Source organism: Aricia agestis, chromosome 4 (assembly GCF_905147365.1).
Source record: "Aricia agestis chromosome 4, ilAriAges1.1, whole genome shotgun sequence".
NCBI lineage: Eukaryota > Metazoa > Arthropoda > Insecta > Lepidoptera > Lycaenidae > Aricia > Aricia agestis.
This window is the reverse complement of record NC_056409.1, coordinates 9,222,969-9,243,480: the sequence shown is the minus strand read 5'-3', so window position 1 is coordinate 9,243,480 and position 20,512 is coordinate 9,222,969. Positions and strand designations below refer to the sequence as shown.

Genomic DNA, 20,512 nt, shown 5'->3' with positions numbered 1-20,512 from the left:
ATTTGAATGATTTTGATTGATCTTAGGATTTGCATGGCTGAAAACATGATTTACGGGGCTCTGGGCTGCCGGCTGAAACCCAAAAAGCCATAATATTATGGTAGATCCGGCCCTGCCACCGACCTCGCCAAACCAATGCAGATTTACGACAAATTAGCGGTTTCGCTAAAAATACGACGGGTGATTTACGTGGCTCAGTCACGCCATCCGCCATACTTCATAAAAATATATACACGAAAAAGTATCTATGTGCTCCATAGTCAGGGGTATGCTAACGTTTTAATAAAATTAGAATGATTTGTGAATTAGCTTTCGTAGTGGTAGCGCCATGTGTTTGTCAGATTTTTGCGTTCTTGGCAAATAGGTGTTGGAACGAAGTTCCTTATGGCGCGTTCGGCGTTACGAAAGGACATAACTAGACAAAACGATATTTGACCTCGTTTTAGGTTCGAGTCGCGGTGCGATGCTCATTTTTCATAATCTTTGTAACATACCTAGGTATCTATAAAGAGATTTTTGTTTCGGCATTACTAAAACTGCGAACAAAGCCTGTGTATTCAGTTTTTCAGCGAGGAACAAAACAACGACCTGTGGTATATTTTAAACTTTAAATATCAAGCTACTTAATATGCCGTTAAGTGTACACCTCTTCATCAAATCTTGTAAATCAAGATACGAGCCAATATTTTGCAATAGCAACTCGAAATGATACCTATTTGCGACTTTTTTAAACTCTCACACACAACAATACTAATTACAATTACTTACATAATAATCGCCTCTAGTCCGTACGCTGCGAAACGCGAAACAACTGCGAAACTTGTATGAAACTGTAATAGAGCGAGATGCAATAATATAACGCAAACGTCGTGTGGCGGATGAGACAGTACAAATCGGTTCGCCGCTGTTTCGCAGTTCGCAGCGTCGGTGGACTGGAGGCGAATATATCAACTAAAAAATAAGTAAATTGTCAAAAAACAAAAAAAATTGTCATTCTTTGAAATTTCAAAATGTTTACAACCGCTTTTTCAAGAAGCATGCAATGTCGTGATTTCGTGAAACGAGCACAGCAATCTTCTTCAGTAAGACAATACCAGTCGAAAAATTTACAAGTTGCTACATGGAACACACTGGGAGTGTGTTTTTAGATTATATTTAAAAGATTTTCTACGTACCTAGTCGAAGAATCATCAGAAATCAAGATGTCCTTTCTTACGGAGTACATAGATGAATACCGTGCGATTCCTATACAGAAAACTAAAATGTAAGTGGAGGCAAGTCCTTGTCTATAAGCTAATTTTGTTTTTTATGTTTCAAACCTTTATAACAATCAACAAGCACTGGTTAAAATAACAGGTGTCGACCAGAGGACAGATGGGCAAGAGTAAAGGGAGAATGGTTAGACCCAACGAGTGGCTCTGAAAATGTAAGTTTTTCCAGCTTGTAACCAAATAAATACTTAGTTAGTCTGGTCGTCAAGCTCGTAGAATTTCGTACATTCACCTATCACTTGTTTTCTCTTATGCTGGATTAACACGGGTCGGTTTTAGTCGCGTGGCAAGTCATTAGACGAATCGCCTGTCCAAGCCGAATCGCCACCCCATTTACACATTCTACAAAAATCGCCACTCGTGCACGAATATAATTTATATTGCCGTCTCATTATTAACGCATAGAGATCATAATATAGAGACAAAACAGTGACAGACAAAAAACAAAAATTACACTATTTTTACGTACTTTATGACCGAATTCGAGGTACATCATAGCGAAACATTTGACCTTATTCATTTAGTAACATAGAATATCATTGTTATTCATCAGTAGATGACGCCTGCAAGTCTGTTGCGCCAAAGTTTGTTTATCGCGCGGGAACCGCGGAACATTTTTCCGGGATAAAAAGTATCATAATATGTCCTTTCATGGCACTCAAAGTATCGCCATGTCAAATTTCATCAAAATCCGTTAAGCGTGAAGAGACAGACAGTCAGATAGACAGATATTATATATTTTCGCATTTATAATCTTCAGTATGGACATGGTAAAAGTTGTCGCATTTATAATCTTCAGTATATGGATTAATTTTTTTAGAAAGAATGGACGGAGAAGGAAATTGATAAGTTCATTAAAACTACCATGCAGAGTCTACGTGGTCAGTCTACATACTACAACCATTACTGCGCGAAACTCTCACCAGGTTCGGAAAACATTAAATCTTATGTTTTTATTTATTTATTTGCGGTTGACAAAAACGCGAATTCGTAGAAAACCAAGATTAAAAACTTGGCAGTCAATTTACACTTACTGGAAGATATAAATTATTGAGTAGGTGGAGAGGGCCATAAATAATTTGGTAAAATACAATAATATGAAGGAAAATTCAGTTTTTCTTCGTAAAAGCTGTACGTCTATTCGAAATGGCTTCTCATGAGAAATATGACTATGCGATACTTAATAATTACGATCGAAATACTGCCCCAAATTGTTAATAAGTATAAATTAAAAATTAAAGAAAAAAAAATCCAGCGAAAAGCGAGCTGTTGCTGTAGAATTATGGCTAAGCACGCTTTTGATTTTTTCTGCTTTCAAACAAAAAACTAAATCAAAATCGGTCCACCCTTTTGGGCGCTACGATGCCACAGACAGACAGAATATTCGACCTCATAGCACACCCTTTTTTTTTTGGGGGTTAAAACAGAAAATACAAATTAATTCCTATCCTGTAGGTACTATTAATTTCTGATGTTCTCCACTTCAAAACATCTGACGCTCTGTAACTAAAAATGTAAATGGCTCTCCCACGGACTTTTGTCCGTGGGAGAGCCATGCTTCGGCACGAATGGGCCGGCTCGACCGGAGAAATACCACGGCCTCACAGAAAACCGGCGTGAAACAGCGCTTGCGCTGTGTTTCGCCGAGTTTACCGGAGGCCCAATCCCCTACCCCCCTAGAAATGCCGCAGTTGAAAAACAATTTGTTACCCCAGGAGGGTACCAACTGCGTTGGAGAATCCCTCTCTGGACGTCCATGCTCAGGAACTCCTGGAACTGAACGTGGACGTCCAGGCTGCCCCTCGTGTTCTGGGGAGGGCAGAACTGCGCTCCAATCTGCTCGGGGCATGAGAAAACACACAAAGGCACCCCCCTCGATATTAAACATGGACTTTTGTAATATCAGGGGATTACACTCCAACCTTAATGCCGTCCATTACCACCTTGAGACGACAAAGCCGGCTTTGCTCTTTTTAACCGAGACGCAGATATCATCTCCGAGTGACACATCATACCTTTCCCACCCAGGGTATTACCTCGAGCACTCCTTTCTACCCAAAGCTGGAGTGTGTGTGTATATCAGAGATGATATCAGCTCCCGCCGCCTCAGCAATCTTGAGGTCATGGACCTATCAAACTTTTGGCTCCGCATAGATTGCGACGACTACCCTCGCGTCTATGCGTGCCTATATAGGTATAGTGGTAACCCCGAGACGGACCGACTCTTGGAGCACCTGCAAGCTGCTTCAGATTTTGTGCAGCAGCAGATCCCATCCGCAGAGATCATAATACTTGGCGACTTTAATGCCCACCACGCCGACTGGCTCAATTCCAGTAAAACTGATCATGCGGGGAGAATTACGCCTGGAATTACGCCGAGATGTAGCTTCACTCTGCATCCTCTATCGGTTGTATCACGGGGAGTGCTCTGAGGAATTGTTCGGAATCATACCACCTGCAAGTTTTTGCTATCGTCCCACGCGAAAAACATACCATCCTCATCACCTTGATGAGTGGCAGTCTTCCACAGTGCGGTTTTCGCGTAACTTTATGCCGCGCACTGTAAAACTCTGGAATGAACTGTCACCAGCAGTATTTCCAGACCGATACGCCCTGCAAACCTTCAAGAAAAGAGCGTATTCCCTCTTAAAAGGCCGGCAACGCACCTGCAGCTCTTCTGATGTTGCGAGTGTCCATGGGCGACGGTAGTTGCTTACCATCAGGTGACCCGTTTGCTCGTTTGCCCCCTTATTTAATAAAAAAAAAAATGAAGAAATGTATTTTTCAATTTCACCTAAGGCTGGTTTTATCGTTAAGCGTTTCGGCATCACCGTTGGAGAAAACGATACTACCATACATATTTGAACGCGCTGCCTAAACGCTTAACGACAAAACCAGCGGCTTTATTTTCATAGAGTTCAAAACGCGACCATTCCAACCGCGCCCGAAAAAGAAGAGACCTTGTAAGCAGCCAGTGGTGGCCGAGGAGCCGCCATCTTCACAAAAGGACGTCCCCAAACTCGCCATCAAAGATACGGAGCTGATGAAATCTGCGAAATACTTGTACGAGAGGGACATGGATAAACCGACACTGCAACCTTTGGACACGCACTTTAGAAGTTAGTTACTCTAAAACCCCGTATTTTTAGTTGTTTTTTTTGTTTAAACTCCGATTAAAGCTCGGTCTCTCAAGTACAGGTACTGAGCACTTGCAGGCAGCAATAGTAGTTTCATACTAATATTATAAACGCGAAAGCGTTTCTGTCTGTCTGCCGCTAAAAGTGAGTGAGCGTTACGCAGTTTATTGTATTTCCATTCATATTGTTTCTATACCTAACAGGCAGGGCTTTACGCTATTCTAATCTAGTCTTGTTCACAGTCAGCGGCTAACAGTAAAATATTTATATTATAATTCATACTTCGAATTTACTTTTTAATATTTATACATGTACCAGGACCTAGTATGTATGTATATCGTTTGTATTATAAGCGTACCTTAGCCATGGGAAACAGTAATATTAAAGTACTAAACTGTTTATTGCTCCCCGGGGACGGCCGTAAATGACAATGTGAGTATGTTTGAGCAACAAAACAATGCACGCGGCAGACAAACAACACGAAACACATTGTTGTTATTAGTCACACACTTTGATGGCTATTGAATCACTCATTGAGTGAATGGCTACTCTGTTTTTAAAGTAATCAGATAGAGATCCGACATGTGCAATGTACACACATGGCATAGAGAGTAAACATACGTATTCATACTAAAAAAGTTTAAAAGTTTAAACTTCTCATTTCGAAAATTTTTTCGCAGAATATATTAGTGAAGCTTGTTTCTGAATTCTTTTTACTTTTTCGCCAGGGACATATTATACATCTAAATATTATTGAAGATAAATTACGATGTTTAACCATTTGGAAAACAAAATGTAGTAGGTATATCTACCGAGCACAAAGATTCCAATATTTAAAACATTGGAAGGCATCACCGTCGCGTCGTCTACGAATTATCTACGATATCGTAGAGGTCTGCGATTCGTAGACAAAGGCTACTAGCCTTGCTACGAATGTTGTTCAATATCCATATTTTAGTTAGCTATAATGATAAGATAAAATAATATGTTTGTTCACTTTTTTTTTTAATTAAATAAGGGGCAAACGAGTAAACGGGTCACCTGATGGTAAGCAACTACCATCGCCCATGGACACTCGCCACATCAGAAGAGCTGCAGGTGCGTTGCCGGCCTTTTAAGAGGGAATACGCTCTTTTCTTGAAGGTTTGCAGGTCGTATAGGTCCGGAAATACTGCTGGTGACAGTTCGTTCCAGAGTTTTACAGTGCGCGGCAGAAAGTTACGCGAAAAACGCACTGTGGAAGACTGACTCACTAATTGGTTTTAAGTTAAACTAAGATCTTTTTATTATTATTTAATGGCAGTATGAACTTCGTTTGAATCTTTATTTGATACAAAATAGTACCTTCCTAAATTCGCATACTTTTTCCAGTTCTAGGCTACGTTCGTCCGCATTATTTTAAGACGGGGATTTCGGACTACCAGAACGGCATAGCTCGGTTCGCGTACGAAATGATACGCGACGAGAGGTTCCCACAATACCAGTCCCACAACGGCTGCCGACCGAAGTGGGGATTACCACCTGAGGGCACCAGGCAGCCTGAGCTGGATATTATACCCCTGGATGGTGAGAGACTGTATTAAATTGTGAGAGGTTAATAAACGTTTTTAATTCATTGGATTTATTTTCTCAAACCGTTATTTTATAATGTGTCATTAAAAGTTGTAATCAACTAGATGTTGTATTTATCGAGGTACAAGCGGGACACATTAATTTGTCACAGTAATATCCTTTGACCTTTCCTTTGACTCAAAGTATAGGGAAATGTACTACAAATACTTGCATAAGGTGTACTATTATAGTTATTAATTCAAATCGGCTTAGAGCTTTCGCGTTTATGATGAAGTGGACCAAAACAGCTTGCATCGCGCCATCGTTCGCCATCGCCAAGTTTCTAATATCGGCAAGGCATATTATATAACATCTGAAATGACGACAGTGGGCTCCGGCCTGACCAAGCGTACAACATCGCTCGGTCTGAAGATTTTCTTTTTTGGTCTTCACGTCCGAGTTCGCTACAATGATATTTGTATGGAATAGATTGAAAGTAACCGCAATCAGCTGGTATGTATCATTATAGAAAATATATGGCCACACTCACCTCTATTCTAATGACGTAGGAGTTTTTAATGTTGGCACTTCACGAATTTATTGATGTTAATGCCATGTATTGTTTTGATGATCCTACGCGGTTTCCTTGTTCTTTGACATTTAATACTTTGCGAAAACGAGTAACGATTTCCGTGACGCCAATGAATTTGATTACGCCTATAACAAAGTTTGAACAACAGAACGAGTCAGATTTTAATAAACTGACGATAACAGACATGACACGTTATTGGGAGTCACTCGTTTGACCAATCAGAGGCGACGAGAGATATGTGTGTTTGGAAAGTCTAACAATGTCCTGATTATGACCGTATAAAGTGGTGTAAAGTTCTGGCAGACTTCCAGCCTAGAGACAAAGGGTTCGCCGTTCGGCTTCCTTTGTACTCCTTAACAATTACAAGGACATACCACTCGCAGTATAATATAGAAGAAAGTCGTGTTAGTCATATTATTTATAACTCAAGAACGGCTGACCGATTTGACTGAAATTGCAGGAAAGATAGTTAGAATCATTTAATAGATAGTTAATATACTAGGCATATTAAGTTTATGGTTTCTAACTATAAAGTTAACGGAACAACGCATGTGACATAAAACGTGGTAGGACCAAACGCTATTACGATTTACGGCACATTAATTTGACTCTTTATGGGGCTATTTCACCACTTCCTGATTAGTGCCGTATAGGCTATCCGCAACTTATCTGACGGATAGAGTATGGAGAATCTGTAGATAGCCTATCTGGCACTTATCAGGAAATGGTGAAATAGCCCCATAAAGAGTCAAATTAATGTGCCGTAAATCGTCCTTAGAGTCTAAATTTTAAACTATTATGAATCGAAAGACAGTAAGCACAAACGTTGTTCTTGACCTTAAAACTGAAGATACACATTACACAGTAGCAATTCCTGATACTTGGCCGTTGAGTGAACAGTTAATTAGCACAACTTTGTTAGTCGCCATTATTGATGTGGTTTCATTTGAATGTGTGATGTGTTTACAATTTCTAAAATAAGACCAATGTTTAACCAAGCTGCACTGCAACAGAAATTATCCATACTTAAATTAGTTATTCGGGGTTACAGTAGTTCATTATATAGTTTCCATAACCACACTAGGATATATTATATTCCTTATGTACACATAATATGAATGTAATTATGTAAAAAGTATTTTTTATAATGACAATAGAATTGAATATAATGTTCTAGGTTGTGTCTTGTAGGAAACATTTGTTCGACTGCAGTTATTTCTAGTTGTATACTAAAATAGTGGATCAATTTACTTTACGTCAGTGCGAGTAATAACAGAGGCTTTAAGTGTAACAGGCGTTTATGGTGGCTCATAATAATCCTCAGTTACGCACTTACTTTCCACGAAAAGCTGTGCTCTTTGTTCGCATCCCGGAAACCTAATTGGTGGTGATTTATTGCCATCTCTATAGCACGAGCCGTCTGCTGGAGTTATTTATCGCTTAATTGTGTTTGTTCTACTTTTAGTTTACTTAGTAATCTATTTTGCAACTTCTTGTGAAGCTGAAATCACCGGTTTATTCGAAGTAGTAAGGTACGCTTCCATAAGTCTTACTGAATGTGTCACATATATAATACTAGCTGTCCCGGTGAACTTCGTGTCACTTTAAAACCTTCCTTGGACTTCTACGAATATTTTAAGACTAAAATCAGTCAATCCGTCGAGCCGTTTTCGAGTTTTAGCGCGACTAACACATTCGAAAATCCATTTTTATATATATATAGATTTACTATGTTACAAATGTTATATAAAAACAATTGTTTGCTGTCCCATAATGGACAGGGTACTTAGTCAAATAGCATTCGATAATTTCGACAGCCAGGCGCGGTTCGAATTCTAAGGTTAAATTGAAAAATCTCAAAATCTTGCCCAAAAATAAAAGAAAATTTCTAGTTATCCTATAACAGCGATTTTTTTGTATGACCCCCTCTAAAACTTCAGGCTGCGACCGCGCCTGTCGACAGCAAAGTATTAAATCAAAAATGCAGTACGCATCGCCAAGTGACATGGCTCCTGCGTTGCCTTCGAATCTCATAATTTTCGACAGTTTTTTCGAAAGATCAGATTTTCGTAAGTTTCGACAGAGGAGTTAGAAAAAGAAACAAATTTCTTTTTCTAACTCCTCTGTCGAAACTATCGAATGCAACTTGACTAAACACCGGTCCATCGTCAATCGGCCATTGGCACAGTGCTGGGCGAATCTTCCGCGCTGACGTAGCGGTGGTGTTGGCACGGCATCAGTCCGGTCTGCGCCGCGGTACGTTGCGCCCCCATCCCGACTGTCACGCGAGTGACAATTTGACATTTTAATTATAAAGTGATTAAACTTTTTGTGTACGAAAAGTTTCTGTGACTTGTATTGCTTCCTGTTTGGACTGTCGGACTTTTTTCTCGGGTAAATATGAGTTTCTTTGAAGTAGTTGAAGTATACTTTTCTGGTTTGTTAATTTTTTTTAAATATAAATCCTCGATTTTTTGGAAATGAGTAGACTTACAAGCAATTTTTGGGTCACTTGCCTTCGTGCCTAAGGTAGTGTTTGGGTTTTACAGACTCCTTTAGGAATAAAGCTTGAAGTCTTGAAGCTTTTTCAAACGCAACGTATTTTTTATCCACCTTAGAGAGCTAGAGCTCTAAACTAAGCTATACCTAATAAGAGACAATAAAATTAAGCCTTCGCAAATTTATTATAGAATGTAAATCAGGGAAATAATTATGAAAGATAGACAACCGATCGTTGTATTTATATTCACTGGTTAGGAAGTTTTAGAAACAGTATAGAGGGTACTTTTGCACACTGACTCGTCCTAAAGTTTTTAATATTTCATATTTCTTATAACATAATGTGCTTGAAGATATCCGAGTACTCGTTTATAACATACTCGTAGGTATACGAGTAGTCAGTAAAGTTCATAGTTAAAACTTAAGGATGAAAAAAGAAGTACTTCGCCGTCATGAAATTCAGAGCAATATAATATGTTTTAAATTTGCATTAAGTTTTGGCTTAGGCTATATTATGCCTAATGTTATAAAGTAAGCAACAAGAATTTATTAAAGAGCATAATTAGTGGGAAGGTGCCATGAGTCTGCAACAAAATGGTAGAATTATTTCCTGAAAGTTGGCACTGATGGATCGTAAAGTGATAAAATCTATGTAGGCCAAGATCATTAAATCTGAAACGGAAATCTGCTTGATTCTAGGCAACTAAATCTTTCAATTTTCAATAATAAAAACTCTATATCTTACGTTTGAAAATACTTTGAGTATTTAAAATAAGATTTTATAGAAATAGATAGGAAGAAAATAGAATGGAACGTATATTTTTTATTTTGATAACCAGAAGAATTTTCTTCAAGGTGAGATTCTTTTATTAAAACACGAAAGTCTCTGAACCACGAATTTAGCTTTCAGAATTAGTCTTTCTAGTCAATTTTGAAATATATAAGTATTTTTTGCTTAACCAATATCACAATATGCAAACGGATTAAGAATTAAGAGTTCAATTAGCCATTTTTTGAAGCTAAAAAATGTAAAAGTCTGAAAGTTACACTGAGTGCGCCAGCGCCAATCATTGGCAGTCGATTTAAATTTTTCCACAAAATTAAATCGAATGTTGAGTAGACCTCTTGGCTACTTACAACATACAAAACACAACGCAATTACTCAAACCAAACGTAAAATTGTAATTGCTTTATGAATGCGCTAGCGGTTTGTATTCGTAATAACTCCACCATTTGTTGATAACCACGGCCCATTGTCGTCACTCGTCAGTCGGCACTATGTGTAACATCACATACTTCACAAAATAGCAAAGTAGGACGGATTCCGGAATCGTTTGATATGTTTTACTATCCGCACTACTGCCTTTTGATCTTTCGCTTAACGAGTGCGATGTGTTACACAAAGACCATTCATTTAAATTATTGTAAACTGTATATTTTTAATTATAACGTAAATTCAGCATTTAGGCCTACTTAACACTTTTTCATCGAATTCGACAATTAGGTTGCGTATATAATGTTAATCTTTCTAATTTATAACGATATGGGATGGTGGGATTGTAAAAATATACTAACTGGAAGTTTTTGATATTGAGGGCCTGTTTTACCACATGCTGATAAAGTGCCTGATAGGCTATCCACAACTTTTTGACAGATTCTCCATACTCTGTCTGTCAAGTTAAGTGGTGGAAAGCCTATCCAGACTTATCAGGAAGTGGTGAAACAGGCCCTAAGTATACTTATCACTTGATACGCAAACTGCAAATCCCGTCTCCCATTTTCCCTTGCTTGCTTTTTTGCTTGGCTGTAATAAAGTGCGATAGTACTTCTGAGCTATAGGCGGTTAACATGAGTTGATTTTCGCCATGTTTTTGACATGTCACCTCAATCTTCAATCAAGGCAAAATTGCCTCGCCGAAAAATTATTTAGATGGTTCTCCAACAATCGACCTACGTGAATCCCGCGTTTACAACCGAGCTTTTTTGTTCTAGAACAGTTGAAGACGGTCTGCTCAGATACAGCACCTATTAAAAATGTAAACAATAGTGTATTTGTGGCGTGGTCTAAATATACCGTAGTAGTAAATGTGGCGGTTGGCGTGTCGCCATAGGTTCACGGCGAGACACCCTGCTCGTATCACCAGCAAATTGAACATCTAATGCCAGGGACATACTCATAAAAACAATGTTGGAAGTTAACGTTGGTTTGGTAGACGAGTTATTATCAGAAAAAGAATAGCAGCGTAGCATTTAATTTTTGATTAAATAGAGTGGAACACTGAGTTATTTAACAGTGTTTTTCGTTAAACTATAATGCGATATAAAGCATGTTCAATAGGCTCTTACAAATGTTAAAAACATAAAAAAAATTGTTAAACTCAAAATTGGAAGAACTTTTGTTCTGCAATTTTGGGTTTGGTTCTTTCCTGTATGTGTTTGTGGGTGACAAGCTTTTTAAATAGGCCAGTCTAATAAATGGTCGTGCTATAAATTATAGCATTATTAATTTGGGAGTAATGACTCCAAAATTAATAATGCGCATGCAGTGTTAGTGTTAGTTTTTAGTATAATTGTATGTATGTTAGTCTATAAGGTATTTATAATATGGGCCAAGATGCCTGACTCAAATAAATAAATAATAAAAAAAAAATAAAAAAAAAACGCTAATTGTCGTAATCACGAAAACACCCGAATCTACGAATCGTAAGAGCCCCAAACAATTTACTTGCATTTTGCACCTTGTTCAAAGGAAATAGAAGTAAATATTATCATAATTTAGCTGGTGGCCGTCCGCCGCGCAGGTCCGTCAATAAGTAAAATTAAATTAGTCAATAAGTAAAGTGCTATATAATTATAGCTCACCGGGAAGCCATCGCGCGTTATCATGGTAACGTCTAAGCAACGTCAGGCGCCTCTACGTCGCTGCAAAGCGCTGTTTTTCTTAAAGTTAAGTTTAAAACAGCGCTTGCAGCGACGTCTTCCGACGCTCGGGAAATACGATCGTTGCCGAAAAATTATGAAAATTTCTATGCGCATTATCACTTTGGGAGCACTGTACCTAGGCTCACTGTGCAGTATGTATTGTATGTGCCCTCGCATCTTCCAGGTTTTCAGCATATAAGTACCTACTTGCTTATGTGACAACGTTTACACCTATTTATAGTTCGGATTTATTTAGCGGCCACATCACTGATGCTACGTCACAGGCTCGGCCCTAAATGTCCTAAATCGATGGACGATACTTCAAAAATGAGCCATATGCCGAGACTAGTAAATTAGAATTCACATTACACTTCGAATTACACTTGTCTTATTAAATTAGACCGGTGACGTTTCTGTTGGACGCTACTTCGCACGAGCTGGCCAATGCTAGGTGTCATAACATACTAACTCGTAGTTCGTTGATGTTATGACAAAATGTGAAAAATACTTGGTATGAGACTCGGTTGTTAATTTTTATGAAAACTCACAAACACAGACAAAGTGTACGCGCCACTCCTAATCAACTATTTCTAGAAACGACTGACAGATATTTGTATGATTTTTGTGAACTTATGTCTGCCGGAATTTATAGCACAGAGACATTGCGAAATTGTAGGTTTGCTTATATTATTGCAAGATCCACAAATTGAAGCACATTACAACGTTTTAGCTAACAAAACAACCTTCAACCGCTGTATTGCATTAGCTTTATGATCGGTAATATTTATAGCGCTCCCTGTGCAGTAAATGTAGACACTGGTTTAGTAGAATGTTAATAGGAAGTCGGTTTTATTATCTAATTAGGATTCCCGGTTTTTAAAGTAGGTAATTTGTAACAATAATCACATTTTTGAGCTAACATTGTAGGAAAGTAATAATGGAATAGTTTTTTTCGTAGCTCAGGGATCAGCACTAACGGCCGCAGAGAGAGAGAGAGAGACATTTAACTTCAATTTTATAAGGGTTCAATACAGATTATTGTCACTCTTTATTAAATTAAAGTTAAGTAATCGTTAAATGTCTTCTTGAGCGGCCCTAAGTACGGTGGTAATTAATTTTTTTTTTAAAAGACTATATTCATTTTAAAAAACTGTTTTAAAATAGTTAAATGCGAAATCTGTTGTCTTTAAGACATTAACTGCATAATCTGGGAGCACGGTAGTGCTCCAGCCAAGCTTTTTAGCAAAGGCACGGCCGTAGCATACTTTTCTCGAAGCGGTTCGCGGCTTTTTCACACCCCCTTTATCTTCGATGATAACAAAGCTAGGGATTTAGAATTTCGGTGACAAGGAGCAAGTATTAAAACTAGCTTAACCTCCAAATTACATAACATTTCGATAAATAGTTTAATAGTTACAGATGATCAAAATTACTACATTTTGTCACTCACTGACTGACAGATCATCAAAATTCTAAGGTACTTCTAGCAGACTTGGAACCTCGAAATTTGACGATAAGGTAGGTCGTTATCCATAATGAAAGGAAAAATTATGAAACTGGCCAAGTGTGAGACGGACTGGCGTACATAGGGTTCCGTACCGTAAATTTGTATGGGAGCCCACCTTAAATCACAAGTTTATGTACTTTTTATTCCTTATTATTAAAGTGGAAATACAATTAAGTATTTTCTGAAATTTTCAAAACCTTACTATTACCATTATGGATATAGAGCAAAAAGGGCAAAAAAACGTGTTTGTTGTATGAGACCCCTCATTAATCATTTATTTTATTTTAGTTGGACTATTAGCTTTTATAGCGACAACAAAAGTACATAATTTGTAAAAAAATAAAATATCTAGCTATTGCGGTTCTCGAGATCTAGCCTCGTGACACACGAACGGACGACAGACAGACAGCGAAGTCTAGACTCATTAGGAATAGGCTTCCATTTTCATCCTTTGGGCAAGGAAACCTAAAAACTGAAAAGTATAATATAACTTTATTAAATAAAAGAAAAGATTTTTATGTTTGTGGCTTTGCAAGAACATGTAAAATTAGTTTCAACTTCATAATAATTATTTTACGTACAAAAGGAAAAATAGTGAAAAAAGTTAACAATGAAACTATGATAATTAAATTCGATTAAATTTCAAATCAGAACTGTGAATTACGATGTACTTGTACACTCCATATTCGGTCGATAGATGGTGTAGCACTCCCTTTATATCGCGGTATCGCTTGTTTGCGGAGTACCTATAATTATTATGGTTTAAAAAACCCGGGATAGGTCGTAATACTCAATCGAAAGTAACATCGGTGCGCGAATAACCTCCTGAAAGTTCAAAAGTTGTTGGGCTATCGTCATAGAATTTGTACTTTGTAGAAGTACCTACCTGATAATATCAATTAATTTTACGACCTAGAATATATACCTAGAGATAGAGAATGAGTGCTAAGCTAAGTACAGAAAAGTTTTAACGTGACCTGAAAAGAGAAGAAACCTTAAAAAATAAATGAAATCCCACCAAAACATTAAATGTAAAAATGAGCCAAGCAAAATATTGCATAGCCATGCAATATATCTATCGTAAAAAGTTTTCAGATCACATTCAAGCCACGCCTTCAACTTATTTTGTAATTTAAATCAACATTCAGTGAATTTATCAATACTTCTCTTTATTTTATAATTATTATAGTGGCTTGGCAATGAGCACTAGAGAAATAATCAGCGACTGATTGGATTTATCACCAAAACCAATACCATCGTCCACATGCGTCATTATATACTAAAAAACACTTTACGCTTGCCGTTTGTGTAAGTATGAACTACCCCAAATATGAAGTTTTATATTTGATTTTCTTGTGCTCATTGCCGAGCCACTATAATAATTATAAAATAAAGAAAACTGTTGATAAATTCACTGAATGTTGATTTAAATTACAAAATAAGTTGAAGGCGTGGCTTGAATGTGATCTGAAAACTTTTTACGATAGATATATTGCAATATTTTGCTTGGCTGGGATAACGTTTACGACCACTAGTTCGTCTGAGTGTGGACACATTTTGTTAGTTATTGTATCTTCAAAACCTGAAGCTATTTACTATTATGCTATTAGTGTTGCCAATGCCACCGTTTTCCGTGTCCATGAGATATATTGCCCGACATATTTCTTAATTAATTTGATCATAGTTCTATCGATATTCGACTCTTAATTTTTTGTCAATTACCTGCGATTGAATGCTCATTGTATAAATCCAAGAGTTGTTACGTTTATGTAAAGTGTAATATTTCACGAGTCTCATAATCTTACATCCTATGAGCAGTAAGCACTATACACATTACACAGTATAGTGCTCAGGCTCTTACGGTTATTTCCATTTCTATGTGAGGTACATAGAAATGTATTGTTTAAGACGCTCCCCCTACGGAGATACCGTAATTTACAGTTTTTAGTCTTATTAACTCATAATTTGAAAGCTACAAAATTATAATAAAAATACAGCAATAATCTTCAGCATAATATGATTTATTTCTCCGTTATTATTATTTTTTACAATTATTTATTTTTACGATTTATTCAAATTCAAGCATACATTCAGTATCTCCCCAGTATTTACTAATTACGTTTATTTGAAACACGCCAATAGATCAACAATGTCATTGACTACATATTTGCAGTTTGAATTTTTTAGGTCAATTTTGAACTAAAATTAGGATTTTGGTGCGATCTCGGCAACGCCACAGAATAGATAATAGTATAAGTAACAACGCGGCAAATGTATGGTCAAGGTCGTTTGCTCAGTGGATGGCCTTAAGAAGTAACTTAAAAATTGTTTTGATTAAGTAATACAAAATATTACTTATCAATACCTACGTACGACACACGTGTGGAATGGTGTTACAGTTTTGTGGAAACTAGTTAATTAGAATAAAATTAGTTAATCAATATAATATTTAATATTTAATACCCACCTAGCAGCCTAGTACCTACCTACTCGACACTCGTTACTACTTGGAATAATATTTATCAATTGTTTTACCGAAGTTAAACTCTGGAGATTGTATTTATAGTATCATTAGTACTTGTCTGGGAGTAGCTGGAGCAGACAGGATCACACTGTTCGAAACGTTCAGTACTCACAGTACTGTGACGTCAATGAGCAACGAAATTAATAGCTCATATCGTGTGGTGACTTTATTCTTTCTGTGTCTTACTTCAGTAATCATATAAAACTTTTAATTTTTAGGCTTTGGACCGGCTTGCCAGAATCTTATATTTTGGTCGCATAAAACAAAACTATAAAATTGAGCCAGATTTTACCTTAATTTGATTTGACACAATGATGTTGAAAAAATAAAACCGATTTCGAAATTCCCTATAACACAAAACTTGCAGTATTTCCTAAGTTGAACCTAGTACAACAAAAAAAGAATTATTCAAATCGGACTTGTAGTTCCGGAAATATGCGAACATACAATTATATACATACATAAACTTTTGAGGCAACTGAAAATATTACATGCATCCGGGTTGAATTGATAACCTCCTTTTTTGGAGTCGGATAAAAACCGATGAGTCGTCCTTGAATCTCGCATGAAAATCTGCAGCGAATAATATCGTATGATCTTCTGCTGTTCCCAATTTTCCACATGCGTTTAATTTATTACCCGAGTCTACGTGGCTTTGACGTCACGTTATAAAGGTTTGTCAGTTTATTACCGCCGGCCACATTTAGCGAATGCAATAATTATTTTATTGCAAATAAAAACATGGCGCGTTCGATGCGCGAACATTGGTTAATATAACAATAGCTTTATTTTGTAACGAGAGTTTAGAGAGCTGCGTTTTTTGTACTCTCAAGGTCTTGTTGTTTAAATTATGAGTCAGTTCAAGTTTTTTTCTATTGAGAAGAGCTTTTCATAAAAACTAATTTTGAACTTTACTTACTATGTACATTCGTATATGGATAGCTTAAGTTCCAAGCAAATTACATAAAGGTTATAATTATAATAATATTATTAATTAGGGTTAATACGTGCAAGGCTGTAACTAAACTCGTTTACGTGCTTACTGCTTGACAAGTCACATAACTTTTTAACAAAACGGCATAATATTGGCTGCATTATTTTAATTAGCGTGTAAATAGCGTCCTTATATAGAGCCTTGAAATATCTCATGTCCTCAAAATCTGTGCCTCTAAATCAATCGTTAACGAAATAACTATGAAGTTACAAACCAATGATTTGCAGCATGTGTTTAAGATAGGTACTATAATTTAATTTCTAGCTTAAGCTGAATCATGTTGGATGTAGCGAAGAAACAAACTCAGGAAACGGCGTATTTATATTATTACTAGCAATGACGGACGAGTAATTTTAGATACGGATCGTGCCGTCTGATCGAACCGTTTGTATTAATACGTATAACGTAATCCACGAAACAATTCCAACTTACACTCCGATGAAGGTCGATATCGAATACTTTAAATGTACGATTCCATAGAGCTGATTTCATATTTCATATCGGCCATCGAAATCGAAGGAGGTGGGGTAAACACCTCCATAGAACACTCATGGAAAATCCATTAGTAAAATCCCCCTCCCCCTCCCCAAATCATTTATGAATATATTGTATTTCAAAGTGCCTATCTTACATTAATTATTATTAACTTTACTATATAAAAGTGGAAGAGTTTGTTTGTTTGTATGAACGCGCTAATCTCAGGAACTTCTGGTCAGATTTGAAAAATTATTTCAGTTCTAGATAGCTCATTTATCGAGTAAGGTTTTGGGCTATATTTTGTTAAGCCAGGACTAATAGGAGCGAAGAAACAGAGGAAAATGTGGAAAAAACGGGAAAAACGATTTGAAAGGGCTTTTCTCACGAACTACTGGAACAATTTCTATGTTATTTGGCACAATATTGCAGAATAATCACTTTTTTTCATTCAATCATTTCAATAATAAAAATACTTTTAAATTATTGTCGTTTGGTCTGTTTGCAAAAGCGGGACAATTTCAGCCTCGCCGGGGACACCGGGACAGACTGCCTGAAAGCGGGACTGTCCCGGCCAAAGCGGGACGTATAGTCACGTTACGTATAGGCCACTTTAGGTTTGGGTTCCTGAAATGAAAAGGTATCCGCTAGGCGTTCCTTAAACTTTGTCACTTCTACCAGCAACCTGCTGTAAGAAAATGCGAAAGAGCTTTACTTCCTGTGTTTAACAAGTTTTACAAGCCAGTTCCAATGACGCATGAACTTCTGTAGGGCCTTACTCACTCCCCGACATGCACAGTGAATCATTTTGCCACTTACAGACGCATAAATTTAAAATGATGTCAATTTAAATACTTTTTTAATTCTCTGAAATGTTCACACGAGCTGATAATGTCGTAAATTAATTATATCTCTCCGTAAATAAATTGCCATTACAAAAACGAAGGAGAGTTCACGTTTTGTAATAGGGACTCTTCGTTATAGTTTGTGCGTTTTATGATGATATGCGTGACACATTATAATTATTGACAATAGTAGGGAAGTTACCTAACAAAAATTAATCGATAGTTTAAAAATATCGAATCACTTCGTAAAGGAATTGCAATCGAAATTATCGATTTCGTACTGACATTTCAGTGGTGCCGGCGATTTAAGATCGCCGCCCTTTTTTATCGATTTGATTTCGATTCAACAGAGTCAATCTCTATTGACATAAGTTCCGTTTCATGCATATGACATTTTTCAAATGTTTTCGTTACAATAATTTTATACTCCTATTTCACAGTTAATATTTATAATTTTTATTAATAAGTTAGCATTTAGCATCTTTTCATTTTTATTCATTTACAATTATAGGAAACATTTGTTTTTGCAGATGGAATATAATTTATTACATTTTGATTTTTTTTTGTTTTCTTGTAAAAAAAACCCGTAGCATGGAATATGAGAAGTGTCACCCATATCATCTTAAAACGCACAAACTATAGATAGTGATATCATAGCTAAAAATTCTTGGCCCCTCAGGTGTCAGATTTACCGGTGTAAATTGGTAAGAACTCAAATTCAATGTTGGCGAGTTTGTTTTGGCACGGTTTTTCGTAAACATCTTAATTTTTTTTCTGAAAGGATTTGAGTATTGAATTATTAGCAGGTTGAGTAATTAAACGTAAGAAAACATGGTTTTTATTATATTTCGGAAGAATGTACCACTTTTCAAAATTGCTACCCTGAGCAGTTAAACTCCTGTGTAAAGAACGAAGGCAGGTGCTACGTGCGCGCACAAAAGTTCATATCTATACTTAATATTATAAAGCGGAAGAGTTTGTTTGTTTGTTTGTTTGAACGCGCTAATCTCAGGAATTGCTGGTCTGACTTGAAAAATTATTTCAGTGTTAGATAGCCCATATATCGAGGAAGGCTATAGGCTATATTTTATCACGCTAAGACTAATAGGAGCGAAGAAATAGAGGAAAATGTGGAAAAATCTATACTAATATTATAAAGCGGAAGAGTTTGTTTGTTTGAACGCGCTAATCTGCGGAACTACCAATCCGATTTGAAAAATTCTTTCAGTTTTAGATAGCCCATTGATCAAGAAAGGTTATAAGCTATATTTTATCACGCTATGACTAATAGGAGCGAAGAAATAGAGGAAAATGTGAAAAAACGGGAGAAATTATATGAAAGGACCTATTTGAACGCGCTAATCTCAGGAACTCCTATAGGTACATCGAGGTAGGCTATATTTTATTACGCTAGGACTAATAGGAGCGAAGAAATAGAGGAAAATGTGAAAAAAACGGGGGAAATTATATGAAAGGGCTTATTTGAATGCGCTAATCTCAGGAACTACTTATCCGATTTGAAAAATTCTTTCAATGTTAGATAGCCCATTCATCGAGGTAGGCTATAAGCTATATTTTATCACGCTAAGACTAATAGGAACTAAGAAATATATGGAATTGCTTATTATCTTATGAACTACTGGAGCAATTTTTATGTTATTTGGCAAACATGAAGAATAAAACACGTGAAGGGACATAGGCTATTTTTTGCTGCAAAATGTACGGTTGCGTGAAATTCCTAAATTACGCAAGCGAAGCCGCGTGGAACATCTATATATAATAAAATCGTAGGAAAGTCAATTCTGTATATTGAATATTTTTGTACAATAAATAATACTTGGGATGTGATCTACTATGCTAACGCGGACGAAGTCGCGGGCAACAGCTAGTGTTTTATATTGACCACTGGGCGATAGTTTAAATAAAAACGTACCTACACGTATTATGATAATTATATTATATTATAAAACTGATTCATGACCGAATGTGACGCAGGCGATCCTGTCAACGGGGCTGACTCATACGTCGTGATTAAATTAACTCTATTTTAATAAAAAGTGTCTGCTGGACGTCGGCGTACCGAGGCTGATTCTTACCACACTTTTCCAGTCATGATGTAATTGCTTTAAATCAATTGCCATGCCATGTCTTACAGTCGCTCACTGCTCAGTAGGTAGTTGTAGCCTTTAGCTACAT

General features: G+C 36.8%; 1 protein-coding gene across 1 annotated transcript; it reads left to right on the top strand.

Moving 5' to 3' along the window:
- Nucleotides 1–1,013: 1,013 nt before the first annotated feature.
- LOC121726612 lies at nt 1,014–6,028 on the top strand. The gene is made up of 5 exons (XM_042114043.1): nt 1,014–1,264; nt 1,357–1,426; nt 2,092–2,197; nt 4,187–4,390; nt 5,780–6,028. The coding sequence occupies exons 1-5, from the start codon at nt 1,203–1,205 to the stop codon at nt 5,989–5,991; spliced, it is 654 nt and encodes a 217-aa protein (XP_041969977.1). The 5' UTR covers nt 1,014–1,202; the 3' UTR covers nt 5,992–6,028.
- Nucleotides 6,029–20,512: the final 14,484 nt, after the last annotated feature.